Source organism: Zalophus californianus, chromosome 15 (genome assembly GCF_009762305.2).
Source record: "Zalophus californianus isolate mZalCal1 chromosome 15, mZalCal1.pri.v2, whole genome shotgun sequence".
Classification (NCBI taxonomy): domain Eukaryota; kingdom Metazoa; phylum Chordata; class Mammalia; order Carnivora; family Otariidae; genus Zalophus; species Zalophus californianus.
The window spans coordinates 37,875,751-37,888,128 of record NC_045609.1 but is presented as its reverse complement, the minus strand read 5'-3'; the positions used below and the strand labels follow the sequence as shown (position 1 = coordinate 37,888,128).

Here is a 12,378-nt window from a genome sequence, read left to right as displayed (position 1 = left end):
TGCTGTGTGCAGTTGTACAGGTTGCTCACTGCACAACTCTAGGGCTGCTATGAGATTCATATCAGATAATAAATACATAATTAGACTTTATGAACTATGGCACATGTGCCATATCTCCCTGTTGGGGGGTATTTGGAGGCACAGAATAAATATGGGGCATTTTTCTGGGTATCAGTCTTCCTTGAAGTTTTGAATACAACTACTATTTTTGATATTAACACATGCACAGGAGATGTTAGTAGGATGCAGAATTCAAGCATATTTTTAAAAACTTGAGGTGTGTATGGTATGTGTGTATTTGTGCGTGCACCTGCAGCAGTGCAGGAAGAGTGGGAACGTTTGACACCCACCAGCAAACCCTTATCATTAAACTGTGAATGTAAGCATCCTGATGTGACATGATGCCTTATTATTCCCACGTGCTATTTGCTCATATTTGAAACTCTGAAACCGTGTTATTAAAAGAATGGGAATTCTGTGAAAAACATCTAACGATATCTGAATTCCCCAATCTGTTGTAAATAAAGCACATTTCAGATGTTGGTGGGGCAGAGAATTTAATCTGTGCACTCAGAAGAGGGTAGTGCTAACCCATTCAGTGGTTATGAATCTTCCCTTGACTTAGAAAGATCGATTCCTTGCCACTCTCCACCTCCACAGCCTGGAAATACATTATTGTATCACAATATGGATTTCTTTCTAGACCATCGGGTATTGTGGCCTTGCGTTTGCCAGACCCCGCGCATGGAATATTTGGAAGCAGGAGACGAAGTGGTCAGTCTGTGAGTCTTTATTAGCATGGCTGTCCTTTCCCCAAGGATATGGAATTGTGTAAAGCATTGTTTCCTCCTGGGCAATGCCAGTAGCCACACTGCCTGCTTCCAAGGGGCACCATTCACATCATAGTCATGACCGATGCCCCTGGAATTGTGCAGTGTGCACCCCACACGTCACACAGGTGGCTTTTCTAGGTGTCTAGCTCGGCTGTATACACTTACATGAGAAATTAAAAACAGCAAGGCCCTTAATTCTTAGTGGCCAAACAAGTAAGAGAAACATCAAGGACCTGAGGTCCGGAAAAGGTGGCAAACACTGAGAATTGGTCAGAAAGGGGGTGGCCAGACAGAGACCACTGGGGATGTGGGGGTGTGAAGGCGGACCCAGCCTTGCCATCCCTTGGCCCAGCTCCGGGACAGGCTGTTTCCGTGACTTCTGACGACTGTACAGCTCCCGACGTGACGGAGGAGGGCTCCCAGGTCCCCCCCCCCCACTTGCTCTCAGCACAAGCCTTGGAGAAGGGCGAATGCTTGGGGGCCAGCCTGTGTGTGCCCCTAGGGCCCGTGCCTGAGGAATGACGGGATCCAGAGGATTTGGAAAGGGCCTCTCCATTGCCAGCTGGGCTATTTTTAGCTCCGTCCCACGGCCCCTGCTGTCCCCAGGTGTTTGTCAGCAGAGCATCCTGCATCTCTATGGAAAATGGCAGTCAGAGCCCAGGCATGGGCCGGCAGGCCACAGCAGGCTCACTCCGGGCCCGGCGGCCAGGCTGGATCTCTGGGGCTGGCAGGCTGCTGCGAGGGTGGTTGCATAACTGGCCTTTCTGCTGGCTGTGTTGCCTGCTGGTTCTGGGTGAGGAGGTCGAGCCAGAGTAAACAGGTCTACACTCCAGGGCCCCTCCCTGAGCCCTGGTGCAGGGGACAGGCTCGTGGGGGTGGTGATGGGCTGGCACAGTCAGGAGCTGCTTTGGCTCTGTTGCTGCCTGACCACTGCTGGGCTGAGTGACATGCCTGTTCTGGGGAATGTGCAGGTGGCCTGGTCTGGCCCATGGGTGGTCCAGGTGTGGTAGAAGGCCGGGTGTGACCTCAGGGATGGCTCACTCCTTCCCTTTTAACTCTCCACTTTGCCTCCCCCATTCTTCGAGGCTTGGCTCACTTGCTGGGAGTGTCCCCTTCCTGGGAAGCCTCCTTCTGCACTTGCCGGGCCTTGCTCCCGGCCCTCTGACACTCAACCACTGTGTGTCTGGCCCATCCTGGGTGAGCACCATGCCTCTGCTGCCCCTTGTGTGCAGGGCTGGTAGTTCTCCTTTTCTGACCTGTGCCTCCTCCCGGTGGTCCTGGAGAGTAGGTGGTGCATGTCTGCCAATCAGTAATGGTGGGGTGGCTGGTCTTTAAAGAAGGCCCTTCACAAACCAAGCCTCCTGGTATCCATGCTCTGGGGTATTCCCCTGCTTTTGAATCCAGCCTGTGACTTACTTGTCACCAGTAGAATGAGGTGGGAATGACTCTAGGGCTTCTGAGACTTAGGTCAGAAGAACCCTTGCAGCTTCCCTCTTGGTCTCCTGGAACACTGGCTTTTGAAAAACCAGCCATCATGTAGAAGACATCTGATCATCCTGAGACCATGCTGTGAGAAGTCCCAGCCACAGGGACAGGCTTGGAGGCTGAGGTGCCACATGGAGTTGGGGGGTAAAGAGAGAGACTCTCCAAGGAGCACCAAGGCACCAGACGTGGTGGGAAGAATCCATCTTGGAAATGGGTCCTCCAACCCCAACTGACACAATCACAGATGATCCAGCTAGCGCATTCCTTCCTGAATTCCTGTCTTAAAATTGATAAACAAAATAAAATGTTTTAAACCACATTTTGAGATGATTTGTTATGCAGCAATAGATGACTAGAACAAATAGCTATCAGGTAGGGCGGTCCTTCTACCAGATCTGCTCCTAGCCCCTTCTCTGGGTTCCTCTTAGCCTCTCTTTTTTCCAGCCCTCTGGAACCAGCCACATAGGACTTCCTTCATGTCACAGATGATCTTCGCTCCGCCTGGAATTCGCTTTCCTCGTCCTTCCTCTCCCGTTCCACTTAGCTGACTCCTGTTTATCCATCGATGTGTTGGTGAGTGTTTAATCTCTAGGAAGAAAGCCCCTGTTTGTAGCATTTGTCAACTCCTACCGTGTAAATACGCCCACCATGGCTCGTTTCAAGATACCAACATGGTGCCACAGAACACGGAGGAAGGGGCTGTTACCCACATTTTGCAGATGTGGAAACTGAAGCTCGGGGAGTTTTATTTTCCTAAGGAAGTCATGGGTAGACCTAGATTCTAGTCTACACGGCCTCAAAGACCATGCTATTTCCAGGGCACTACACTGTTCTCATGGAGAACCTATAGCTGACCATGAGCACAGGTGATATTGCTGCTGGGCTGTCTCGTTTCTTCTAGACTAGCGGTCCTTCCACTACTTCTCTTGAGTTGCTGCTGCTTGCTCTTCCTCATGGCTTACCATGCCTAACCAGTCACAGCTGCTGATTTCTCTCTGCAACCGTATTATGGTATCCAGACTCTGTTGGTGCACGCAGCGGTCATGGAAGCAGCGAGCCAACAGGGACCTATGAGTCCATCTGGAGGCATGATTAATTACATGTATTAGTCAGGCTAGGCCAGCTATTGTAGCAAGCAACCCCAACATGTCAATGACTTAATACACTAGAAGTGTATGTATTGCTCATATAAAGTGCCATTAGTGGTGTGTGTGGGGCGGGATGGGGTGGGGACTTGTTCCATGCAGTCATTCGGGGACCTGGCTCCTTCTACCTGTGGATGGACCTGCCATCTTCTAGGGGACTCTGACGGTCTCTGCTGAATCCTCGGCATCCACCTGACAGATGGGGAGTGAGAAATAAAGATCATGAGGGCTGGCTTTGTGGGAGCCGTCCTGGAAGCCATTCACATCACTTCTACCCACCCAGTCCATTGACCAGAACTTAGTCACATAGTACCTTAACAGCAAGGGGTCCTGGGAAATGGAGCAGGGCAGCCAGGAGGAGTAGGAGATGGGTTTGGAGAATACCCATACTCCAGAAGGGGCTCCAGAGTGGCCATGCTGGGGGAAAACTGGGGTGAGGGCTTCTCCCGTTGATTACTACGACCCACTAATATTACTGGATGTTTACTGGGTGCTGCTAGGTGTCACAAATGGTGTTAGGCACTCCACGTGCCTTATGTCACTTAATCCTCTCAAAAAGCCCATGTTGTAGGTATTATGACCCTTGCCCCCATTTTATAGATGCGCAAACACTGAGCCTTGGAGTAGTTATGGCACTTGGCCAAGGGGTGTCCGTTCATAAGTGGCAGGGCTCCATTCCAACCCAGACTTTTCTGGCTCCGGAAAGCCTTGTCACTGCCTTCAACTTGCAAGCGACTCTCCTTGTTAAACACTTGTTAGACACCAAGGGGCTAAATTGCCCCATCTCTCTACATTCCAAAGAGAACAGAGAGATCAAAGGTGTCTTGGCTGTCATCAGATGGGGTTGCCCCTCATTCTCCACCATGGTAAGGGGGTGCATTGACAGCGGTTGCCTGTGCCCTGCCTTGTGACTGCCCTTCAGCTGTCTTCCACTTTGAATATTACTTTGAGTGGCTCTTTGCCTGGACCATCAAGAGCATGACAGGGATGGAGGCAGAGGCTGGTTCCCAGGTCCCTCATCTTCCTCCCTGTAGTGAAGTGCTTCTCCCTTGGAAATGTCACTTCACTCTACTCCATTCCACCCCCCTTCAGATTTCATGTTTAAGCAGAGTGAGTTCGAGTTCATTGCTGAGACAACGGGGGACCAAACGTGAAGAATAACATGAGTATAATGTGGTTACTTTTCTAAAACCCGGCAGACCCGAACTTACATGTCCAGATGAGCATCTCTCATCTCACTTTGTTCAGTGTTGTCATCGATAGCATGCCCTCTGGAGCCAGACGGCTTCGGCTCAAATCAGCGTTCTGCCACTTGGTGACTTTTAGACCCTTGGCAAGTTGCTTAACCTCTCTGTGTCTCAGTTTACTCACCTGGAAAGTGGGACTAATAATAGCAACGACTTCATGGATTTGTTGGGAGGATATAATATGTGTGAATTTCTCAGAGTAGCACCTGATACATAACAAGTGCTGTCTAAGTGTTGATTATGATTGTTATTTCACTTTGGTCCCCTTTGGGCACTGTTTTCCTAAGATGAACCATGACAGTAACTTAGGCGGTTGCTCTGTTTTCCCTAACTCTCTACTCTAGTTTACCCAATTTCCAGAGGGATGGCTGGCATGCCTTTCCCCCTGCTGGAATGTAGCATTCCTGAAGTCTGGGACTGTATGTCCATGTTTGCATCCATAGTGTTTGGGGCACTTGAGGTCCTGGGCAAATTTGCCTGAAATATTGTCCCCACGTTGAGAACTCCAAGACCGAAAACTTTTTATGTTTATCTCTGTTTCCTTAGCAACCTGCAACAGTGTCCAGCATCACAAGATGCTTTTTGACTAAATGCAAGCACGAAAGAACAAATGGTTTCATTCTTACTTGGAAAATGAGGGTCTGTCTTTGGGAACAGGCTTGTTGATAGCATCAGTGCGTTCTTTTGAATGTTGCTGGGGTGATATCTCTTGACATTTGAAAGCCGCTGTGATTTTAGGAAACTGAGGTAGTTGGCAGGCAAGTATAATGAATAAGAGCGGAAGCCAGTGTGGGTAAAGTATTTCTGGTTCCCCACATGTGCAATTACAATGTATTGAATCTGAAAGTTCTGGGTGACATGTAAATGACCTCTGTAGGTGATTTCCAAAGAAAAGTTCCCCAAGTGCTTTTGAGTTCTGGCAGCATTGGAGTGGATATGTAATTCACACCGCCCCCTCCCCCGCCCCAGGCCCCACCACAGAGGGGCAGAGTACTCATTTTGAATGTTAACTTTGGTCTCTTTTAAGTTAGGCTTGTGAACTTTATAGCCCAGCCTTGGAGTAGGGACAAAGGCAGACTTGAATCCCAGCTTCACTTTGCACTAGTTCGATGGCTTTGGACAATTTACTTAACGTTGCCAAGCTCACTTTCTTCATCAGTAAAATATGAATACTAAAAATATCTGCCACATAGAGTTTTCATGCGGGTAAGATGAGATGATCATTAGGAGCACCCGGCACCTCTTAGGTGCTCCATAGAGGGCTTCTGTCTGAGGAAGTTATTTTAGCCCTTTCTCCTCCATCAAGAGCCACAGTGAGGATGCTGCTGAGGTAGGAGGAGGGGTCACTTTAGGGAGCACGGTCACCAGGGGCCAGCAGTGAGTACCAAGATAGGTCCATGGGGAGCTGGTGACTTTTCCTTTGGATACTACAGATGATGACTGAGCTTCGGGTAAAAGAAAAGAGGAGTCAGAAATACTCCCTTCCCGCTACCTCCACATCACCCCCACCCCACCCACTGTAGGAAGGAGGGGGAAGGGAGGCGAAGGAGGGGAGGGAAAAGAAGAATTTTGGAGGATGAGAGACCTCACTTTAAAAGGGTCACTTCTGGGAGCACCTCAGTTTGCTCACCTGGAAAATGAAGGTTGGAGGAGGTGATTCTCAGGGCCCCTTGTCCAACGATCCACTGTGATTTTGTACGAGTTTTGATTTTGCTCCTAAGCATTCTGCTTGGCACCACCCACCTTCCATGTCGTCAGGCAGATGGAGACTAGAGCAGAGAGGACAAAAGGGATGGGAAGTGAGGGAGGGCCTGGAAAGTGCTTCTCCAGAAGGCTGAGGTCTACAAAGAGCCTTTTGAGTCTGGTGGGCCCATCTGTCTTCTGTGCTGGGTGGCTTTTCCCTGTCCTGTGAGTGCCTATAGGGGCCTGGGGACCTGTAAATGGACCAGAGGACCTTTTGGGCTGGAAGGGCCAAGAAGAGGGCCTTCTTGAGCCTCTGCCTCCTCACCTGGGTAGGTTTACTTCTTATTTGACAGGTTCCCCCGTTTAGGAATATGTGCTAGTCTGATACACCGAGGCAGGTGAGGTGCCTGTTTTAAGGTTTACATGACATCTGGTATTTGTCCTCAGACTTGCTCCTCTCCTGGGGATTATGTGTTCTGAGGCACCAAAAACATCGTTCTGTACACTGAACTCCTCCAGGAAGACTTCCAGATCATCTTTCTTTCCCACCTGCCCCCTCCCCCCATTTCACGTTTATTCTGCCACAGTCACTCAGTTAAGCAAATATTTTCATCATCAGTAAGTTGTCCCATACCGGGCCAGGCTATGAAGAGGATCCCAGGGACATTAGTCATGGTGGTGCTTCCCTGGGGGAGACCCTAGTTGAGTTGGGACCGAGCAAGGGACAGACATGGGTGCTCTTTCCTTGTTTGCTGGGTGACATGGAGAGGTGTAGGATTTGGTGTGCAAGGATCTGGGCTAGGTCTCATTTTTCCCTCTGATGGGCTATGTGGTCTTGGGCAAGTGGTCTACCTTCCCCAAACCTCCGTTTCCCTTGCCTGTAAGATGCAGACCACAGAGAAGGTTCTACCTAGCACATGAGAGATGCTCAGTACATAGTGACCACCATTTTTATTATGGAGAAGGTGGCATGATGCTATTCAGCAGGAGTAGATCTATTCAAGCCTGCCATTGAGCCCCGCCCCCCCCCCCCCCACCCCGGACAAAGTACTATGTTAGGCGGAGGGTGGAGTCGCCCTGGAGGGTTCTGCGTGGCTTCACTTGCCCAGCGCTCTGGAAAGATGGTAAGCTCCCAACAATGGATCCTTCAGGAGTGGGCACACTGTGGACTTCATGGTATTTCCTCTGTGTCCCCAGAACCAAGTGTGACGCATGACGCAAGGTGGCCACTTGGTAGATGTTAGTGAATGAGTGAACAAATGGGTGTGAACAAACTCTTGCCGATGAATTGACTAGTATTCCACACTGGTTAAAACTATATTTTGGGCACTAAATCTCTTTCTTGTCTGTGGCTTCTTGAGCGCTGAGGGTATTTATCTCTGGAAGCCGAGATTGAGCCTTTCGGGACTCCCTCACCAGGCTCTGAGGACACGGGACGCCTGTCCAGCCTGGGCAGGCCCAGGGTGTGGATGTCTGCAAAGGTAGCCTCTCCCCACTCTGTTTGCCAGTGGCTTGGCCAGCTTCCCCAGAAGAAAGGGTATTTTGTGCGCTTTGTTTGTGTAAGTGTTGGACAGCGGCTTCCCACCTGCAGATGGTCTCTTGCCTGTGTTTGATAAAATGACAGATTCATGCTTTCCTCCCCTCTGCCCCCGCCCATCACTTTCTTTAATTCCCCGTGTGAAGGGGCCTCTGTCGGGCCAGCCACCAGCCATCGTGAGAGGAGCCAAGTCCCTCATTGTACCGTGCAGAACCGAATTGCAGCAAATTGGGTGGAGGAGGCAGTTTTAGTTCAAACGCAAACATCCTGTCAAGGAACAGAACGATTATAGTTTTTGCTGCACATGGGGAGTTAACAGCACAGGGGTGAATCTCGGCCTCTGTTTACTGCTAATTAACCCCTCAGTGCATGCGTGCATTGCTGCATGAGCCGGCTTGCATCCTGGACCACCTCCTCTAAGGAAGGCCCCTTGGTAGCCAAACTCAGTTGGCCCAGATGTCTTCATGGGCTTCTCCCTTTACTTGTTACCTCCATTGGGTCTGACTTTAGACAAAAGCATTGTTTTGGAACCAGATAGCTTTGAGTTCTTTAACCAGGCACAGAGCACCCAAGGGTGGGACTGGTCAGCTCCAGTCAAGCAGAGTTTATTGGGTTTCTGGAAGTTTTAAATCTTGTACTGTGATGGCGGGAGGTTGGGGCAGGGGAGCTGCCATTTACTGAGAGCTTACAGTGTGTCCTATTCTGAGCTGGCCACTTTGCATCTTGGCTGGTAAAATTCTCACAGCAACCCTGAAAGGCAGATATTGTTCAGAAGGAGAGACCCAGAGAGGTTAAGTAATTGCCCAGGGTCACATAGGCATCCCAGGAGGTGGAAGACACAGACCTTGAGAACTTAACAGTCCTATCGTATGGGCAAAAGTTCCAGATTGTCATTTATTCCTGCAACAAACAATTATTGGGCACCTACTCTATACGTCTGCACAGGGCAGGGGATCCAGAAATAAGTCAGCCTCAGCTTTGTCTTCCTGGGAAGGTCTCAAGGGGACTCTTTACCTTCATTGTTGTGTTTTGGGGCCAGGAGCTGTGTCAGGGATGTGTGTAGGGCAAGGTGAGGAGCTGAGGACTTATTCTCAGCAGTGAAGAGGGGAAGCCTCCCCTGAGAATATCACACTAAAACATGCCCGGAAGGGTGAGAAGAAATCTGCCAATCTTTTGACTTTCAGTTTCTAAACTGAGGTCTAAATATATAGAGGGCACGCACAGAGCCCAAGTGTGCAGGTTTGTGGATTTTTACATATGAGTGCACCTGTGGAACCACAGCTCTTGGAGGCAAGCACCCCACGTTGCGTGCTGTGTTCAGGCAGAGAGAGTTATTAGATGCAGACCCTGAGAGCTCTGAGGGATTCAGAGGAAATGGAGCTCAATGAACTCTCACAAATCGGGTTTCGATCATAAGGGAAAGGAAGATGAATATTCATGTATCTTGATCTCTTTTTGCATCATTACATTTTGCCTTCTCTGGATTTGAGGCTCCCCACCTGCCCCTGGGTTTTACAGAATAAGTGCTTCATGCATCTCCTTCCTGCTGCATTGGGAAGAAAAGAAATTGGGGAAAAGAAATTGGCTGAATCCTTGAATAGTTTAGGCAGCTTGGTGTGCATGACCGGGAATGTGTCTGGGTCTCTGGCCATGTACATGGCACGTGTGCCCAATCTCGGGGGTTTGTGGGAGTGAGGCCAGGCCTGGTGCTGGGCTCTGGCTTGCTGTTTCCTCTATAGGTTCTCGGAAGGAGTGTGTTTGGATCTTTCTGGGCCCCTGTGTGGGAGCAGAGGGAGCAAGGAGACACCAGAGGCCCCTAGGACTTTCAGTCTTTCTTCCTTAAACTCTTTTAGTGTTCACATTGAATTGCTTAAATCACATAAGGGAGGCAGATATAGATGCTTTACTGTCTTATGCCCTGGGTCTTGCCTTCCAGATCAGAATTGTAAACTTCTCTGTTGGTTTTGTAACCACAGCGCCTTATTCTTCTCTTACACTTTCCTCTGGCCTACCTAGTCTTGTGTGAGCACACAGTAAAGCACCTCGTGAATATTTGTGTGTTTTGATTTTAGGGTCTTTGGTGACGTTGTCTGTGGCTTGCCATCCAAGGGATATGGAATTGAATTATAGGGTTATAAGCCAGTATCTGGTTATAAACCAGCAGTGTTCATCTCTAGACATCAGGGTGAACACTGACCTTGGTGAATAGCATAGGAGAAATTTGGAAAAAAGCCACAATAGCTCACACTTTTAGGGAACTATGTGCCAGGCCCCGAGTGAAGGATTTTATGTAGCTGAATCAGTTGTGATGCTTTGGATAGTACGTAGGAATGCTGACTTTAATTGTCTTAAACATTAAAGGGACTTCATTAGCTTATATAGTTGAAAGGCTGAGTGACTTCAGGTGAGGCTTGATCCAGTGGCTCAATGTCTCCAAGGACCCAGTTTCTTTCTGTCTCCAATCTACTTTCCTTACGAGTGGTCTCATCCTGAGGCTTCTTTGCCTCTGGATTCCCAGATGGCTGCCACAGCTCTGGAGGGCATGTGCTGTTATGTTCATGCCTGCAGGAAATAAAGCCCCTTTGTTCCAGCATTCCTTGCATAGGTCCTGAGGGTCACTCTAACCGGCCAGGCTGAGGCCAGACTGTATGGTCAATGTCCTCAGAAACTTAAAGACCTCTAAATGTAAAACAGGGGTCTGCCAGGAAGGGAGAAGATGGACATCTGGGAAGCAGTCAACCAAAGTTCCCTGCAAGTGATGATCGAATTTAATCCTCACTACACCCTTTTGACGTTGGCCCAGTTCTTACCCCCGTTTACAGGTAGGGGAACCAGAGTACAGAGAGACTGAGTCATTTGCTGGAGTTCACACAAGTTCACAACTGAGGCTGGACAGCCTGATTCTAAAACCTGCAGTTCTGACCACTCCATTGCATTAGTCAATGGGTCTTTTCTTTTCTAACTGAGATAAAATTTATCCTTTTAGAGCATCCAACTCAGTAATTTTTAGTATATTTACGGAAGTTGTGCAACCATCACCACTGTTTAATTCCAGAACATTTTCACCACTGTGAAAGGAATCCCTGTCCCCATTCAGCAGTCACTCCCCCTTCCCGTCCTCCCAGCCTCTGGATAATCTACTTTCTTGCTCGGTGGATGTGCCTGAACTGGAACCACATACGTGGAATCCCATAATACGTGGCCTTTTGTGTCTGGCTTCTGTCACTGAGCCAGTGAGTTGTTTTTGACTGGGATCTGCTGTGCTTGACCTTAAGAAATCTCCATTCCCATCTTTCCCAACTTGAAGCGGGTGGAGAAAGGATGGTGCTGCTGGCCGGGGAAGAAAGGCACTCTGTGCTGATGAAAGAGACACTGGCGGGTGGGCTGTTTTCGGGGAGCCACCGGGCTGGGGCTTTGTGAGGACAGGCTTGGGCTTTTGTATCCCAGTGTGTCCTGGATATGTGCAGCGAGGGTTCACTGTGCATTCTCCAGCACCCCCATGTGCCCCGTGAGAACAGCAAGGGAAAGGCTGGGTAGGTGGGGAGCAGAGGCGGGGGGTGGGGTGGGCAGATAATCGATAGTCAATCAGTGAGTGAATAAAAATCATTTCACAGTGGACAAAACGGAAGAGGGCGATGGAGTCGAGGGTGTTTGAGGGGCTGCTTCTGTGGGTGGTCAGGGAAGGCCTCCCTGAGGAGGCACTCACTGAGCTGAGCCCAGCCCGAGGGCGGAGGTGGCCACGCAGGATGGGGGCAGTGTGCCCCAGGCCCAGGAGGCCGGGGCGGAGTCTGACAGTGGGAACTGGGTGGCGGTCGGGCTCATTGGACATGATGGTGCTTTCTGCTTTCCCTGAATGGTCCCTCCCCCTTCGGGATCTTCTACCTGCAGCCTCTGCCCTGGGAGGGTTTGACCACTGCTCAAAGGTCATGGTGAGATTCGTCCCTGAAGGCTTTGAAGTCTGGGGTTTTAATCCCCTTCTTTGCTTCTGAAACTTGAGCCCAGACTTCCTCCTGTTTCTGACTCAGGCCTGATAGTGCCGATCACTTGTTTTTTTTTGTTTTTAAAGAAGAATTTGATTATTTAAAGACCTTCATGCTCTTTCTCTTTAAACGTTGTGTCCGCTGAATTTCAGTGACCCTAGGCCTAGTCCAGACGACACCTGATGTTACTCACCGATGAGAACTGTTTGTTCAGTCTGCTCTGGTGAGAGTGCAGAGGGCTAGGAAGACAGATAATGGCCCCGTTGTACACTCGTGTGCACACATGCACACACAGACGTGGAAGTCCATGGTGTGATGACAAGCCGTGGGAGAGGACAGGGCACGAGGAAGGCTTCTCCGCAGAGGGAGCGGGCCAGAGCCCCCCCCGGCGGGCTCAGAAGGAGAGGAGGTGGTGTTATTAGACAGGCCTGGGTGGGTGAAGAATGTGCTGGGGGCCCCAGCAAAGCT

General features: G+C 49.8%; 1 protein-coding gene across 27 annotated transcripts in view; it reads left to right on the top strand.

Annotated features, from left to right (window-relative positions):
- The window catches only part of KCNMA1 (potassium calcium-activated channel subfamily M alpha 1), a 746,603-nt gene that overhangs the window by 15,345 nt on the left and 718,880 nt on the right, over window positions 1–12,378 (top strand). Inside the window, exon 2 of one of the 27 annotated variants that reach the window (XM_027596090.1) lies at window positions 2,763–2,845. The exons of the other annotated variants lie outside the window; for them this stretch is intronic. Within the exon in view, the coding sequence (XP_027451891.1) occupies window positions 2,763–2,807 (45 nt within the window). The 3' untranslated portion in view covers window positions 2,808–2,845. Of the gene's footprint in view, window positions 1–2,762; window positions 2,846–12,378 lie in introns of those variants that run through there. 27 annotated transcript variants of the gene reach the window in all.